General features: G+C 45.6%; 1 protein-coding gene across 1 annotated transcript in view; it reads left to right on the top strand.

Annotated features, from left to right (window-relative positions):
- The window catches only part of LOC106579813 (dynein axonemal heavy chain 5), a 63,453-nt gene that overhangs the window by 13,075 nt on the left and 32,340 nt on the right, over window positions 1–18,038 (top strand). The window contains exons 18-39 of the mRNA XM_082969168.1: window positions 274–439; window positions 778–1,035; window positions 1,221–1,417; window positions 1,881–2,117; window positions 2,337–2,538; window positions 5,171–5,406; window positions 6,257–6,475; window positions 8,393–8,455; window positions 8,699–8,937; window positions 9,072–9,312; window positions 9,649–9,848; window positions 10,249–10,402; window positions 10,643–10,806; window positions 11,548–11,704; window positions 12,379–12,591; window positions 13,030–13,254; window positions 13,546–13,718; window positions 14,529–14,707; window positions 15,007–15,194; window positions 15,526–15,720; window positions 17,051–17,185; window positions 17,383–17,490. Coding sequence (XP_082825294.1) covers window positions 274–439; window positions 778–1,035; window positions 1,221–1,417; window positions 1,881–2,117; window positions 2,337–2,538; window positions 5,171–5,406; window positions 6,257–6,475; window positions 8,393–8,455; window positions 8,699–8,937; window positions 9,072–9,312; window positions 9,649–9,848; window positions 10,249–10,402; window positions 10,643–10,806; window positions 11,548–11,704; window positions 12,379–12,591; window positions 13,030–13,254; window positions 13,546–13,718; window positions 14,529–14,707; window positions 15,007–15,194; window positions 15,526–15,720; window positions 17,051–17,185; window positions 17,383–17,490 — 4,149 coding nt within the window. The remainder of the gene's footprint in view (window positions 1–273; window positions 440–777; window positions 1,036–1,220; window positions 1,418–1,880; window positions 2,118–2,336; window positions 2,539–5,170; window positions 5,407–6,256; window positions 6,476–8,392; window positions 8,456–8,698; window positions 8,938–9,071; window positions 9,313–9,648; window positions 9,849–10,248; window positions 10,403–10,642; window positions 10,807–11,547; window positions 11,705–12,378; window positions 12,592–13,029; window positions 13,255–13,545; window positions 13,719–14,528; window positions 14,708–15,006; window positions 15,195–15,525; window positions 15,721–17,050; window positions 17,186–17,382; window positions 17,491–18,038) is intronic.

Genomic DNA, 18,038 nt, shown 5'->3' with positions numbered 1-18,038 from the left:
ACCGTTCAAAAGTTTGGGGTCACTTAGAAATGCCCTTGTTTTTGAAAGAAAGGCACATTTTTCATCCATTAAAATAACCTCAAATTGATCAGAAATACAGTCTAAACATTGTTAATGTTGTAAATGACTACTGTAGCTGGAAACGGCTGAGTTCAGTTGGTAAGGTGTGGTGGCTAGTTGGAACAAAATCGTGCAGTACCTGCAGCACTCCAGGAACAGGGTTGCCTACCCCTGATATAGGCTAATGTACTTTCTTCTGTTATGTCATGGTAGGAGCTGTGTATAAACGGAGCTCTGAGTCTCCACGCCAAGAGTTCCCTGGTGGAGGAGGCAACCAACGAGCTCATCAACATGCTGCTGGAGTTTGAATTGAACAAGGAGGGGGAAGAGGAACTTCTAGAGGAGAGCAGGACTGATATGGACCAAGTGGAGAGTGAAGGTACTGTAACCTACAGTTTTAACTGTGATAATCATGATGCAGCAAAACTCAAACAGAGAGTGATAACAGGGTCAGCAAAATACAAGGGAAAGGGTACAATAGCAAAACGATTGTTCAGGTGCACAAAGACTGACTGTTACAGACTGAAAATGAGAAAGTGTGCGTGCCTGTGTCCATGCCTGCGTGCCTGTGTCCATGCCTGCGTGCCTGTGTCCATGCCTGCGTGCCTGTGTCCATGCCTGCGTGCCTGTGTCCATGCCTGTGTGCCTGTGTCCATGCCTGCGTGCGTGGTGCATGTGCATGCAGGTGTAGTCACGTGTGTTTATGTCTCTTCCCAGGGGAGGAGGAGGGTAAGTCAGAGGGTCGCATCAACCTGCTGTCTCGTAACACCACGGCGGCGAGCACCACGGGCCCCCCGTCTCCCCTGGTGAAGAGGAAGAAGAAGAGAGACCTGCTGGAGGTGATGAAGGAGGAGGCTCAAGAGCTTCTGTCCCACTTCAACCACCGTAACATGGATGCCCTGCTGAGGCTCACACGCAACACCCTGGAGACCCTCCGCAAACGCATCCACGCCTCCTCACTACTGCACTTCCTGGGTAAGTTCCATTAATCCACTGTATTTATAAAGCCAATTTTACATCGTCAGTTGTCACAAAGTTGTAACAAAATGCCTCCCTTTGAGCTCCACCCTTTAGATGTTGGAGTAAGGTGGGGCTGTCTAAAAGGGCAGGGTTTCCCATTCCATTTCTCCCTACTTCAATGCCGCCCCATCTCCCCACAGCAGAGAGTGATTCCCCCAGCCGTCTGAAGGGCAGTGGTCAGCAGCCTATCTTCAGGACCAGTGTGACCCTGTCCATCCCCAACATCGCCATGGTCCCAGCCCTGGATGAGGTCCAGCAGGCTCTGAACCGGGCTGTGGAGTGTGTGGTCAGTGTCAGCAAAGGAGTCGGCCAGTGGAGCAAGGAGAGGATCTCCAAGGTGGGCTTGCGGTGGCTTAAAGCTCCAATGCAGCAGTTTTTATCTCAATATCAAATCATTTCTGGGTAACTATTAAGTACCTTACTGTGATTGTTTCAATTAAAATTGTCAAAAAGAAAAAAAAATTGCTTCTTAGCAAAGAGTAATTTCTCATGCAAGAATTTGCTCGGACTGTCTTGGAGTGGTGAGGGGAGAACTGAAAAGTAGCTGTTATTGCCAGGTCAAATCTCAAACCCACCAAAACAGGCGGAAATGTCAGGCAGTCTTTTCAAACAGCTCGTACATTAAAAGGGCAATATCATCATTTTCATAGTATTCCAACCTCATAGTGTAGAAATATATATAAAACACATTCACATCAAATGTTTGACTTTAACATGTCTGTGACATCTGCACTATCATGAGATTAAGGTTTTAGTTAGTCTTAAAGCAAAGATGAATTATTCTGTTCATGCCAACACAGAGGAAGATGAGTGAGAGACGCATGGCTGCTATGAGACAGGACAGGAGTGACAGTGAGTCAGAGGATGGAGAGACCACCTACAGGAGCCTGGCTGACGGCAGTACCTCAGACATCTCCGCCTCTGTGATCCAGGCTATACCCTACCAGGCCAGGAACTACTACAAGAGTGTGTCTGAGAACAAGGAGATCATCAAGCTGGTGTCTGTGCTCAGCACCTCCATCAACTCTACCAAGAAGGTACATGCAGGTGTACACACAAAAATAAAAAGTTTATTTCTCCTGTTTTCCTAACGTTCTGACCTTAGTGTGTCAAATTCTAACTATTTTGTGTTTGATATGACACCTATCCCCTAAGATGTTGATGTGAATATGATACCTAAATCAAATCAAATCAATTAAATTCAAACTTTATTGAAAGTGCATTTAAGACCTGGCTGTTGTGTTGTTGTTGGCCAGGAGGTGATGAATGCTTTGGACCGCTTCAGACGTTACCACCACATCTGGAGGAAGGAGCGAGAGGACACCATCCAGAAGTTCAGCCAGGGCAGCCCTCTGCTGTCTGAGTTTGAGTCTCAGATCCTCTACTACAAAGACCTGGAGCTGGAGATCAACGCTGAGCCTGAGTACATCACTGTGGGAGCTCTGGCCCTCTATACAGGTAGAGTACATCCCCGTAGGGGCTCTGGCCCTCTATACAGGTATAGTACATCACTATGGGAGCTCTGGCCCTCTATACAGGTAGAGTACATCACTGTGGGAGCTCTGGCCCTCTATACAGGTAGAGTACATCACTGTGGGAGCTCTGGCCCTCTATACAGGTAGAGTACATCACTGTGGGAGCTCTGGCCCTCTATACAGGTAGAGTACATCACTGTGGGAGCTCTGGCCCTCTATACAGGTAGAGTACATCACTGTGGGAGCTCTGGCCCTCTATACAGGTAGAGTACATCACTGTGGGAGCTCTGGCCCTCTATACAGGTAGAGTACATCCCCGTAGGAGCTCTGGCCCTCTATACAGGTATAGTACATCACTGTGGGAGCTCTGGCCCTCTATACAGGTAGAGTACATCACTGTGGGAGCTCTGGCCCTCTATACATGTAGAGTACATCACTGTGGGAGCTCTGGCCCTCTATACAGGTAGAGTACATTCCTGTTGGAGCTCTGGCCCTCTATACAGATAGAGTACATTTCTGGCCCTCTATACAGGTAGAATACATCCCTGTAGGAGCTCTGGCCCGCCATACAGTTAGAGTACATCCCCGTCGGTGCTCTGGCCCTCTATACAGGTAGAGTACATCACTGTAGGAGCTCTGTCCCTCTATACAGGTAGAGTACATCCCTGTAGGAGCTCTGGCCCTCTATACAGGTAGAGTACATCACTGTGGGAGCTCTGGCCCTCTATACAGGTAGAGTACATTCCTGTTGGAGCTCTGGCCCTCTATACAGGTAGAGTACATCCCTGTAGGAGCTCTGTCCCTCTATACAGGTAGAGTACATCCCTGTAGGAGCTCTGGCCCTCTATACAGGTAGAGTACATCCCTGTTGGAGCTCTGGCCCTCTATACAGGTAGAGTACATCCCTGTAGGAGCTCTGTCCCTCTATACAGGTAGAGTACATCCCTGTAGGAGCTCTGGCCCTCTATACAGGTAGAGTACATCCCTGTAGGAGCTCTGGCCCTCTATACAGGTAGAGTACATCCCTGTAGGAGCTCTGGCCCTCTATACAGGTAGAGTACATCCCCGTAGGAGCTCTGGCCCTCTATACAGGTATAATACATCACTGTGGGAGCTCTGGCCCTCTATACAGGTAGGGTACATCCCTGTAGGAGCTCTGGCCCTCCATACAGGTAGAATACATCACTGTAGGAGCACTGGCCCTCTATACAGGTACCTGGCAGTGGGAAGTAGGGGTGCTTAGGGTGCTGCAGCACCCCCTGAACAATCTAAAAATCTCAAATAAAATACAGGTAACTGTAGACTGACCTGTAACTCGCTACAACATTCTCCCCGTTATGTGACATTTTGGCCTTTTTTCACTGCTGATCCCCTGCATTAACCTCACAAGACAACCCTGCCAAATATGATTGCACATGTTCTTATTAGTATTTCACAATACTGTTATTTCATTTTTCAACACTGTGTAACCCTCTCACCAGGCTTGAATTTGACTCTCACCATATTAATTTACGTAGAGTATCTCAACAGCATGGGATGTTAGGTGAGAAGGACATCTCCAATAAGAATCCCTATTTTAAACTATGTAGGGTGATGACAAATAGGGTATTAACTTCAGATGGAATGATTATAGATTTTTGTTATTGTATAAGGATATACTTTCCCATGCATTACATTCAATTGAAACAGTAAGTGTCTCCACCAATGCAACATGCATAAGATTCAAGATGTGTATTATTACATTTTCAAAGCACCACATCAAAACAAATAAAGATAATAAACCCCAATGAGTCATGCACAACCCATGTCCAAATTATTTCAAGCTTGCTTAACCCGTCGGCGCGCGTTGGAGCTCAACAACAACAAAAATTAAAGTCCAGAAGCACCCCACCGTTGTGGTTACTCACTACTCATAGATATTCCCTCAGTGAAGTATGGCAGTTCCTTGCAGGTTTCCTCACAAGATCCACAGCAAGCACAGCTATCAATGCAGACAGTACTCTTTAGCAGTAACCGATATCCCATGGAAACATGAACTTGTTAATCTTCCCCAAGCTATTGTCTCTCGGTTTCACACGATGCTAGGCTAACCTCAAGGCTGTCAAATACCGCCACGATGAGATGGTAGCTTCGGTCTTTCTTAACAAAATTATAACAACTGTCTTATAAAATAAAATCGGTATTTCCCTTCAAGACTCGGTAGGTATTGGTTTTGTTTTATTTTTATCGTCTTCTTTTATAATTTTTCTTCACGAACGGTCATAATGTAATGTCCATCCTTTTCTCAACGTCTCTCTTCCTCGCTTTTTTTCCCAGGCCTCCCGTTACCAGGAAAACTCTCCCATTGGAAACAGCTTAAAAAGATACCTATTGGTCAAAACCAACCTATTCACTTATGCATTAAAGAAATATTTCTTCAAAAGAAATGCATTAACAACATTACAATTCGGGAGCAATTCAATCACCTTTTCAATATAATACCAATTAATTATAACAAATAAACTCAATACTTGGTTCTAACAAGAATAAACTCAATACTTGGTTCTAACAAGAATATTACAACTGCATGAATATCTGGTTATTATCAGACTAATATCTGAATTGTTGTTGAACAGCTGACCTGAAGATGGCCCTGACTGCGGAGACTAAGAGTTGGATGGTGGACTACGGCCTGCACTGTAACAGGAAGTACCGGACAGATATGGAGAACATCTTCACGTTAGTGGACGAGGCGGCAAAGAAATTGAACCGACCAATCAAAGACTTGGACGACATCCGCATCGCCATGGCATCGCTGAAGGAGATCAGAGAGCAGCAGATCTCCATTGACTTCCAAGTGGGACCCATAGAGGTAGGGAACACAAATGCACACTTCTTTCAGAGAGACAGTGGTGGAAAAAGTACACAATTGTCATATTTGAGTAAAAGTATAGCTACCTTAATAGAAAGTAACTCAAGTAAAAGTGAAAGTAAGCCAGTATAATACTACCTGAGTAAGTCTAAAAGTATTTGGTTTTAAATATACTTAAGTATCAAAACTAAAAGAATAAATAATAAAACATTCCTTATATTAAGCAAAGCAGACAGCACCATTTTCTTGTTTTTAAAATGTATGGCTAGCCAGGGTCACACTCCAACACTCAGACATTATTTACAAAATGTGCTTTTGTGTTTAGTGAGTCTGCCAGGCCAGAGGGAGTAGGGATGACCATGTGTTCTCTTGATAAGTGTTTGAATTGGACCATTTTCCTGTCCTGCTAAGCATTCAAAATGTATCGGGTACTTTTGGTTGTCAGGGAAAAAAGTACAATATTTTCTTTAGGAATGTAGTGGAGTAAAAGTCCAAGTTGTCGAAAATACAGTACAGATACCCCAAAAAACGACTTAAGTAGTACTTTAAAGTATTTTTACTTAAGTACTTTACACTACTGCAGAGAGATACTCTATGAATAATTCACTGAGACTATTTGCAATGTCCACTTACATTCAGTAGGAGGCACATCTTAATTCCCACCTAAGTCAAATTTCTACTTAGTGGACAGTGGTATCAATGGGGGAAAATTCAACTTAGGTGGAAGTTAGGATTTGCCCATAGTTTGATTAAGTCCTTGCAGTCTGTATTTGGTTGTGAGAAGACACTGGAGATCTGTGTTGTATTATGTGTCTGTTCAGTGCTGTGCATTCCCCTTTCCCTTTCCTAGGAGTCCTATGCCATGCTCCATAAGTACGGCCTGGTAGTGGCGAAGGAGGAGGCAGAGAAGGTGGACACGCTGCGCTACACCTGGGAGAAGCTGCTGGCCCGCAGCACAGAGGTCCAGAATGAGCTGGTGTCCCTGCAGCCCAACTTCAGAGGAGAGCTCATAGACAACGTGCAGACGTTCGTGGAGGACTGTGGACACTTCTATCAGGACTATGACAAGGTTCAGACACGTCTCACAGCTCGTTCTAGGTCTTACTCACAGCTACACCTAACACCAAGGCTGTCTAGGTCTTACTCACAGCTACACCTAACACCAAGGCTGTCTAGGTCTTACTCACAGCTACACCTAACACCAAGACTGTCTAGGTCTTACTCACAGCTACACCTAACACCAAGACTGCCTAGGTCTTACTCACAGCTACACCTAACACCAAGGCTGTCTAGGTCTTACTCACAGCTACACCTAACACCGAGGCTGTCTAGGTCCTACTCACAGCTACACCTAACACCAAGACTGTCTAGGTCTTACTCACAGCTACACCTAACACCAAGGCTGTCTAGGTCTTACTCACAGCTACACCTAACACCAAGACTGTCTAGGTCTTACTCACAGCTACACCTAACACCAAGGCTGTCTAGGTCTTACGCACAGCTACACCTAACACCAAGACTGTCTAGGTCTTACTCACAGCTACACCTAACACCAAGACTGCCTAGGTCTTACTCACAGCTACACCTAACACCAAGACTGTCTAGGTCTTACTCACAGCTACACCTAACACCAAGACTGTCTAGGTCTTACTCACAGCTACACCTAACACCAAGGCTGTCTAGGTCTTACTCACAGCTACACCTAAAACCAAGGCTGTCTAGGTCTTACTCACAGCTACACCTAACACCAAGGCTGTCTAGGTCTTACTCACAGCTACACCTAACACCAAGGCTGTCTAGGTCTTACTCACAGCTACACCTAACACCAAGGCTGTCTAGGTCTTACTCACAGCTACACCTAACACCAAGACTGCCTAGGTCTTACTCACAGCTACACCTAACACCGAGACTATCTAGGTCTTACTCACAGCTACACCTAACACCGAGGCTGTCTAGGTCCTACTCACAGCTACACCTAACACCAAGGCTGTCTAGGTCTTACTCACAGCTACACCTAACACCAAGGCTGTCTAGGTCTTACTCACAGCTACACCTAACACCAAGGCTGTCTAGGTCTTACTCACAGCTACACCTAAAACCAAGGCTGTCTAGGTCTTACTCACAGCTACACCTAACACCAAGACTGTCTAGGTCTTACTCACAGCTACACCTAACACCAAGACTGTCTAGGTCTTACTCACAGCTACACCTAACACCAAGACTGTCTAGGTCTTACTCACAGCTACACCTAACACCAAGGCTGTCTAGGTCTTACTCACAGCTACACCTAACACCAAGACTGTCTAGGTCTTACTCACAGCTACACCTAACACCAAGGCTGTCTAGGTCTTACTCACAGCTACACCTAACACCAAGGCTGTCTAGGTCTTACTCACAGCTACAGCTAACACCAAGGCTGTCTAGGTCTTACTCACAGCTACACCTAACACCAAGGCTGTCTAGGTCTTACTCACAGCTACACCTAACACCGAGGCTGTCTAGGTCTTACTCACAGCTACACCTAACACCAAGACTGTCTAGGTCTTACTCACAGCTACACCTAACACCAAGACTGTCTAGGTCTTACTCACAGCTACACCTAACACCAAGGCTGTCTAGGTCTTACTCACAGCTACACCTAACACCAAGGCTGTCTAGGTCTTACTCACAGCTACACCTAACACCAAGACTGTCTAGGTCTTACTCACAGCTACACCTAACACCAAGGCTGTCTAGGTCTCACTCACAGCTACACCTACAACCAAGGCTGTCTAGGTCTTACTCACAGCTACACCTAACACCAAGACTGTCTAGGTCTTACTCACAGCTACACCTAACACCAAGGCAGTCTAGGTCTTACTCACAGCTACACCTAACACCAAGACTGTCTAGGTCTTAGACATTTCTATTTCTATTACAGTTAACTTGGCACGCTCTAAATAAGACTGCTAGCTAATTGCTGACGCAGGCTGTGTTTCATTCCCAGGACGGTCCCATGGTTGTCGGACTGGCTCCCCAAGACGCTAGTGACAGACTCATCATGTTCCAGGTGAGTACAGTGTGTATCTTCAAGAGAGGAATCTACAGTATATACTACTCTGCAGCACTTAATTTAAGTTGATACATTCACAGGGGTTTTCATTCACATGTTCTATGTTCTATGTGTGTTGCATAGTTTTGGAAATTATATATGTGACCATTCATGCACTTTACTGTCATGTGACCATTCATTCACTTTACTGTTATGTGACCATTCATGTACTTTACTGTACTTTTCGTTTTGTTTGGTTAGAATCGCTTTGACAACCTGTTCCGTAAGTACATCACCTACACTGGTGGAGAGGAGCTGTTTGGCCTGCCTGTGACCCAACACCCTCAGCTGCTGGAGATCAGGAGACAGCTCACCCTCCTCCAGAAGCTCTATGGACTCTACAACAGTGTCATCGACACTGTTAATGGCTACTATGACATCCTCTGGGCCGACATCCACATAGACAGGATCAATAACGAACTTCTTGACTTCCAGACGCGGTAAGGAAACCAAACTACAACCCAGACCATGAGAGACATTTACACAGAACTCATTGAGGAATAATCTCATTGAGGATTTACATTTCCAAAAGGAAGTAACTAGATGTTCTTGTTTTTGTACCCCCCATTTCCAGTTGTCGCAAGCTTCCCCGTGCCCTGAAAGAGTGGAAGGCATTCCTTGACCTGAAGAAAAGTATAGATGAGTTCAACGAGTGTTGCCCCCTACTGGAACTGATGACCAACAAGGCCATGATGACGCGTCACTGGAAGAGAATCACTGAGGTGACAGGACACAGCTTCGAGGTGGAGACGGATACCTTCAAGCTGCGCAACATCATGGAAGCTCCGCTCCTCAAATGCAAAGAGGAAATTGAGGTGATTATGGATATTTGTTGCTGTTGTTGGTGCTGAAACCCGGGTAGGATCCAGGTAATTGATTCTCTATAGCCGTACAACTACCGGTACTCCACTCACCATAACAACTTCCCACGGGGGGCCAGTACGGAGAACAAAAATTTATGAAATGTATGCACTCACTACTGTAAGTCGCTCTGGATAAGAGCGTCTGCTAAATGACTAAAATGTAAAATGTAAATGTAACTATTCTGTACTGTAAATTGAGGGTAGAAAAAAAGGTTTGACCTCAATGGGACAACTTGGGTAAACAAAGGTCAAATAAAGATAAATGTGGTTTGAACCCCCGCTGGGCAGGATATTTGCATCAGTGCAGTGAAGGAGAGGGACATTGAGCAGAAGCTGAAGCAGGTGATTTCTGAGTGGGACAACAAGACGTTCACCTTCGCCAACTTCAAGACGCGAGGGGAGTTGCTGCTGAGGGGCGACAGCACCGCTGAGATCATTACTAACATGGAGGACAGCCTCATGGTGCTGGGATCACTCATGAGCAACAGGTTAGACTAGAGACCTACTGGAGGCACAAATGACTTAGCCTGGAAATCTAGATTGATTTCTGCTTCATGTTTGTTAACAATAGTTAAATGTAGCCTAATTGGGGAGAACTGGTTCGTGGTAATGACTGGAGTGGAATCAGTGGAATGGTATCAAACACATGGTTTCCAGGTGTTTGATGCCATTCCATTTGCTCCGTTCCAGCCATTATTATGAGCCCCCTCAGCAGCCTCCATTGTATTTCAGCATCCAGTTGACTTGTCATCTAGAGTTCAACAGTTGTGTTGCTTGTGTTTAGACAGTTGTGTTTAGACTGGGGGTGCTATGCATTGTACAGACCTTTAGTGTTTGTGTACTGTAGTAGTCAATGCTTGACTCAGATGATGACTTGGTGTTCCACAGGTACAACACGCCATTCAAGGCCCAGATCCAGAAATGGGTTCAGAACCTTTCCAATACCACTGACATCATAGAGAACTGGATGACTGTCCAGAACCTGTGGATCTACCTCGAGGCTGTGTTCGTGGGTGGGGACATAGCCAAACAGCTACCCAAGGTAAGAACCAATACATTGACTTTTCATCTGAAAACATGTCTTTAACCTTACGCTATTAATCAAATTTATTTATAAAGCCCTTCTTACATCAGCTGATGTCACAAAGTGCTGGGGTTCCACAATTTCTGGAACTTTTACAGTGCCCTGGTTTTTCAGAAATCACCTTTTTTGGGGGGGAAAACCCAGGAACCTTTTGCAAACTTAGAAATGACAATCTAGTCTGAATCATCTGAATGACAGGAGGCGAAACGTTTCTCCAACATCGACAAGTCCTGGGTGAAGATCATGACGCGGGTCCATGAGATGCCCAACGTGGTGCAGTCATGTGTGGGGGACGAGACCATGGGACAGCTGTTGCCTCACCTGCTGGAACAACTGGAGATCTGTCAGAAGTCTCTCACTGGGTAAGTTTATCTGAATATCTATCAGAAGTTTCTCACTGGGTGAGTCTTTCTGGCGGTTTGCCAGAAGTCTCTGGGTGAGTCTGTCTGGAGGTCTATCAGAAGTCTCTGGGTGAGTCTGCCTGGAGGTCTGTCAGAAGTGTCTGGGTGAGTCTGCCTGGATGTCTGTCAGAAGTCTCTGGGTGAGTCTGTCTGGTGGTCTGCCAGAAGTCTCTGGGTGAGTCTACCTGGATGTCTGTCAGAAGTCTCTGGGTGAGTCTGTCTGGATGTCTGTCAGAAGTCTCTGGGTGAGTCTGTCTGGAGGTCTGTGAGAAGTCTCTGGGTACGTCTGTCTGGAGGTCTGTCAGAAATCTCTGGATAAGTCTGTCTGGAGGTCTGTCAGAAATCTCTGGATAAGTCTGTCTGGAGGTCTGTCAGAAATCTCTGGATAAGTCTGTCTGGAGGTCTGTCAGAAATCTCTGGATAAGTCTGTCTGGAGGTCTGTCAGAAGTCTCTCACTGGGTAGGCCTATACTTATACTTTGAATTTGTTTTAAATAGTTGAATTGAAAGTATTCATGTACCAGTATGACACCTTCCAAGTTTGCCTGCATTGTACATTGGTAGCTTGATGATGTGTACTAAACTAGTATTATTTTTAACCCTTTTTTAGGGGGTAGATCAGCTTTAATATTGTGGATAGATTGTAGCTTCTGGCTATCCAGTTTTCAACCCTTGGTTGTGTGTGTGATTGTGTGACTGATAGGTACTTGGAGAAGAAGCGTCTGCTGTTCCCTCGGTTCTTCTTTGTGTCTGACCCGGCCCTGCTGGAGATTCTGGGCCAAGCCTCGGACTCCCACACCATCCAGGCCCACTTGCTCAACGTCTTTGACAACATTAAATGTGTCCGCTTCCATGACAAGGTACGGTAACGCACAGACAGACATATAAAAAAGAAAATTCTACAATTATCTACTATTTGTTTTCAATTTTTTCCCTACATGTTACTTGTTTGACTATTAGTAGTATCTGTCCTTCTGCAATAGCAACTAGCCCAGATTCAGCAACATCAATAGTATCTGCTCTTGGGCCTCCCGAGTGGCGCGGTGGTCTAAGGCAGTGCATCGCAGTGCTAGCTGTGCCACCAGAGATTCTGGGCTCGAGTCCAGGCTCTGTCACAGCCGGCCGCGACCGGGAGGCCCATGGGGCGGCGCACAATTGGCCCAGCGTCGTCCGGGTTAGGGAGGGTTTGGCCGGCAGGGATATCCTTGTCTCATCGCGCACTAGTGACTCCTGTGGCGGGCCGGGCGCAGTGCACGCTGACACGGTCGCCAGGTGTACGGTGTTTTCTCCGACACATTGGTGCGGCTGGCTTCCGGGTTGGATGGGCATTGTGTCAAGAAGCAGTGCGGCTTGGTTGGGTTGTGTTTGGGAGAACGCATGGCTCTCAACCTTCGACCTATCAGTCCGTACGGGAGTTGCAGCGATGAGACAAGACTGTAACTACTACCAATTGGATACCACGTAATTGGGGAGAAAAAAGGGGTGACAAATACAATTTTTTGGTTTGTTTGTATCTGCCCGTCTGTCTCCACAGATGTACGACCGGATCCTGGCCATCTCATCCAGGGAGGGGGAGACGGTAGAGCTGGATCGGCCGGTGACGGCTGAAGGGAATGTGGAGGTCTGGCTCAACGCCCTGCTGAAGGAATCCCAGAGGTCTCTTCACCTGGTCATCAGACAGGCTGTCCTGGCCATCCAGGACTCAGGCTTCCAGCTCATTGAGTTCCTGGACTCTTTCCCTGCTCAGGTGGGGAGACATGGGATACATCCTAAATGCCACCCTATTACATAGTCTACTACTTTTGACCCAGGTCCTGTTCAAAAGTAGTGCACTATATAGGGAATAGGCTGCAATTTGTGACACAGTCCTGGTCTTGGGGTCATCATTCATTCTCTTTTTTATAATGGGATAGATTACCTTAACCTTGACCTTCGAGCAACAGCCTTGTAGTTAGACTTACCCATGCCTATGTTTCATTACTCAGTACCTGATCAGGGATTCCTGCTTTTCTGAAATTATCCTCCATTAATGTATAACTGAAACTGATCTACACATTAGCCAAATTCCATACATTCCTGATTTTATACATTGTCCTGATTACATCCCTGATTGTTAGGAAGACATCGAAGCCAGGAAAGATGACTTTATGTTCTCTCATTGATGTCCTCTCATCCTGACAACCAGGTTGGTCTGCTGGGAGTCCAGATGATCTGGACCAGAGACTCAGAGGAGGCCCTGACCAACGCCCGCTACGACCGTAAGATCATGCCCAAGACCAACCAGTTCTTCCTGGAGCTTCTCAACACCCTGATAGACATGACCACTAAAGACCTGGCCTCAATGGAGCGGGCCAAGTATGAGACACTCATAACCATCCATGTACACCAGAGGGACATCTTTGATGACCTGGTGAGTGGACTGGAATCACAAACTGACTCGGTGGCTAAAATAGTACTTCAACCCCAAAGGTCCCTTTCAGTGTATAAACTGAAGGTAATAATAGCTGTTGTGTAACATATTTGTGAACTTTTGGCAAGCTGTTCCACCAAATATTTTCTGATTAGGGCGTGGTAGAGTCTGAGAATATCAATTTGAGTTTCCCCTAGTATTCAAATCACATTTGCGGTTTTAGGAATTTCATAGGCTTTGGCAATGCTTTGTTTCCAGAATGGTTTCTCTTTCCCCCTGCTCTCCCCTCAGTGTCGGCTGCATATCAAAAGCCCGACAGACTTTGAGTGGCTGAAGCAGTGTCGTTTCTACTTCAATGAGGACTCTGACAAGATGATCATCAACATGACTGACGTAGGCTTCATCTATCAGAATGAGTTCCTGGGCTGCACTGACAGACTGGTCATCACCCCTCTCACTGACAGGTAGGGACTAACTAGTCATCACATCTCTGACTGACAGGTAGGGACTAACTAGTCATCACATCTCTGACTGACAGGTAGGGACTAACTAGTCATCACCCCTCTCACTGACAGGTAGGGACTAACTAGTCATCACCCCTCTGACTGACAGGTAGGGACTAACTAGTCATCACCCCTCTGACTGACAGGTAGGGACTAACTAGTCATCACATCTCTGACTGACAGGTAGGGACTAACTAGTCATCACCCCTCTGACTGACAGGTAGGGACTAACTAGTCATCACCCCTCTCACTGACAGGTAGGGACTAACTAGTCATCACCCCTCTCACTGACAGGTAGGGACTAACTAGCCATCACCCCTCTCACTGACAGGTAGGGACTAACTAGTCATCACCCCTCTCACTGACAGGTAGGGACTAACTAGTCATCACCCCTCTCACTGACAGGTAGGGACTAACTAGTCATCACCCCTCTCACTGACAGGTAGGGACTAACTAGTCATCACCCCTCTCACTGACAGGTAGGGACTAGGAAGTGGCTCCACCCCCACTCTAATAGCTTAACCAGTTATCATGCATTTTGGGCTAAAAGGGCAACATACACTTGTAGCACTAAAAATGTACAGGTTTGTGTGACAAACTATTGATAGGAGACACTAGAGTGCAGTGTTGCACACACATTGCAGTAACCAGTCTCCCATTACCACAGCCCAGCCTAACTTTTTAGTGCCCACAAGCGTATGGTGTATCACATTGAATATCTTTGGGTGATTATCCTTGATATATCTTTTCCTTGGTGTGTGTTTGTCCCAGGTGCTACATCACACTGGCCCAGGCTCTGGGGATGAGTATGGGAGGAGCCCCGGCCGGCCCTGCAGGGACAGGGAAGACTGAGACCACTAAAGACATGGGCCGCTGCCTGGGGAAGTACGTGGTGGTCTTCAACTGCTCCGACCAGATGGACTTCAGAGGACTGGGGAGGATCTTTAAAGGTAGGAGCTTCTACTCATATTGCCTGGTCCCAAATACATGTGTGCTGTCTTGCCAACTCCTGTGCCATTTGCATGGCAATGACCATAGGAGTTGGATATATGTATATGATTTGGGGGGATTATAGGCTATATAAGATGTCACTCATATTACTGTGAAGAGAATGATGATCTCAACCTGAACCTAATGAACAGTGTAATGTTGTGTGTCTTTGTGTTGATTTGCAGGTCAGGCTCTTGGGGTTGTTTTGAATGAGGAGTTTAATGTGAAGAGTGATGTGTAATGTTGTGTTGATTGACAGGCCTAGCCCAGTCGGGCTCGTGGGGCTGTTTTGATGAGTTCAACCGTATCGACCTATCAGTGCTCTCCGTGGCAGCCCAGCAGATCGCCATCGTGCTTACCTGCAAGAAGGAGCGGCGCAAGAACTTCATCTTCACCGACGGAGACAACGTGGAAATGAATCCCGAATTCGGCATCTTCCTGACTATGGTTATTATTATTATTAGCAGTCTATAAACTACTCACTGTAGAAACCCCTTCCCAAATGCTTTGTCAAGTGGAGCATTCATTTAAAGTACTTCTGAAAGGAATAGTGAATTCTTGTCTTAAAGAAGATGAACTGAAACGAGTCCGAATCAGACAAGGTTTATTATTACTTTGAGGATGTTAGTCATAGACTTTGTTTAGCATTTTCCTAACATCAGTCATCTGTAGTACACTATGTTCATGGCAGGTCATCATTGTAAATAACAAATTATTCTTAACAGACTCACCTGGTTAAATAAAGATTTGATTATTAAATGTTTTTGCCCCCCATCAGAACCCGGGCTACGCAGGTCGTCAGGAACTTCCAGAGAACCTGAAGATCAACTTCCGCTCAGTGGCCATGATGGTCCCAGACCGCCAGATCATTATCCGGGTCAAGCTGGCCAGCTGTGGCTTCATAGACAACATAGAGCTGGCCAGGAAGTTTTTCACCCTCTACAAACTGTGTGAGGAGCAGCTCTCCAAGCAGGTCAGCTATGAAATGAAATGTAACTACTGTAGATATTTCAATGAGAGCTGAACATGCGAAGAGATACGTTTTAGTAGTTCCATATGAGTAAACAATCAAGTCAAGTGAAATGTTATTTAACGTGTATCATCACAGTCTCAAATCACTTTTTTATTTTTTATTTTTTTTAACCCCTTTTTCTCCCCAATTTCGTGGTATCCAATTGGTAGTTGCAGTCTTGTCTCATCGCTGCAACTCCCGTACGGACTCGGGAGAGGCGAAGGTCAAGAACCGTTGTAACCGCTGTCGTAGAGAGGGGACCAAAGCGCAGCATGTTGATTGCTCATGATGAATATTTATTATAACTCAGAACACTAAAGAAAAAATAACAAAGAGAAAACGAAAGCACACAGTTCTGTCAGGTACATAAAACTAAACAGAAGACAACTACCCACAAACACAGGTGGAAAAAAACCCTACTTAAGTATGATCTCCAATTAGAGACAACGAGGACTAGCTGCCTCTAATTGGAGATCATCCCAAAAAACAACAACATGGAAATATAAAAACTAGAACCTAAACATAGATATACAAAACACAAAACACCCCCTGTCACGCCCTGACCTACTCTACCCTAGAAAATAACATCTTACTATGGTCAGGACGTGACAGCCGTGTGTTCTCCGGAACACAACCCAACCAAGCCGCACTGCTTCTTGACACAATGCCCACTTAATCCGGAAGCCAGCCGCACCAATGTGTCGGAGGAACCACCGTAAACCTGGCGACCGTGTCAGCGTGCACTGCACCCGGTCCGCCACAGGAGTCGCTAGTGCGCGATGGGACAAGGACATCCTTGCCGGCCAAACCCTCCCCGAACCCGGACGATGCTGGGCCAATTGTGCACCGCCCCATGGGTCTCCCGGTCGCAGCTGTATGTGACAGAGCCTGGACCCAAACCCAGGATCTCTTGTGGCACAGCTAGCAACTGTGATGCAGTACCTTAGACCACTGCACCACTCGGGAGGCCTCAAATCACTTTAGAGGGAATTAATATTCCACCTGTCAGGTGGATAGATTATCTTGGCAAAGGAGAAATGCTCACTAATAGGGATGTAAACAAATTTGTGCTCAAATGTGAGAGAAATAAGCTTTTTTTTGTGTATGGACAATTTCTGGGATATTTAATTCAAACTCATGAAACTTGGAACCAACACTTTACATGTTGCGTTTGTATTTTTTGTTCAGTATAAAAACAACTAAACTGTCCATGTATGTGTTGATTATGATCTTTGTGTAGTTCATAGTTCTATTTCCATACAGTCCATGTTGGGTTTACTCTGTTTTTAAGGTGCATTATGACTTTGGACTCCGAAACATTTTGTCAGTTCTGCGAACACTGGGGGCGGTGAAACGAGCGAACCCCAACGACACAGAATCTACCATCGTCATGAGGGTTCTCAGAGATATGAACCTGTCCAAGCTGGTGAGTACAGTCACTCAGATATACAGGACATTCTCCTCAAAATCAACTGTCATTTTAGAAACGCCATTTTTTTAAGTATCATTAAGTGTTACAGCTTGTTATTTTTTCATATACTATTCTGTAATACATGAATAATGATTTCATCTTCAGTGAGGTGCTGAATAACTTCATTGACATAATACTATTTGTGTTGACAGATAGATGAAGACGAACCGTTGTTCCTCAGCCTGATAGAGGACCTCTTCCCCGGGATCCAGCTGGATAAAGCAGGCTACCCAGAACTGGAGACAGCTATCGACAAACAGGTGAGAGGACATTTTTTATAACATAATCCCTTTACATTTAGTTAGACTTCAGAATGACACAGAAAATGTTCTATCTACATGTAGTTTCTCACAACCCTCCTCCTCACACTGCTTCTCTTCTCTCCCATCTCTTCTCCTTTCCCTTACAGTACATTTTAGTCATTTAGCTCTTATCCAGGGCTACTAACATGAGCAATTAGGGTTAAGTGCCTTGCTCAAGGGCACATCGACATATTTTTCACCTAGTCACCTCAGGGATTCAAACCAGCGACCTTTTGGTTACTGCCCCAACGGTCTTAAGCGCAAGGCTACATGCCGCCCCCACAGTATAATACAGAGTTTAAGGGATGAATCTCGTCTTGGTATTAGCCTTAATACCATAGTAGCATAAAACCTTTTTTTTTATCTAAATGTGAGGTAAGTATTTATTTGTATTAACATGAAGAGTTCACCTCACTGTCTTCCATTGTTCTCCATACTGTAGGTGGAGGAGTCTGGTCTCATAACATGAAGAGTTCAACTCACTGTCTTCCATTGTTCTCCATACT

This window comes from Salmo salar, chromosome 02, assembly GCF_965601325.2.
Source record: "Salmo salar chromosome 02, fSalSal1, whole genome shotgun sequence".
In the NCBI taxonomy this organism is placed as follows: domain Eukaryota; kingdom Metazoa; phylum Chordata; class Actinopteri; order Salmoniformes; family Salmonidae; genus Salmo; species Salmo salar.
The sequence above is the reverse complement of the archived record's forward strand: the minus strand, read 5'-3'. Positions and strand labels throughout refer to the sequence as shown.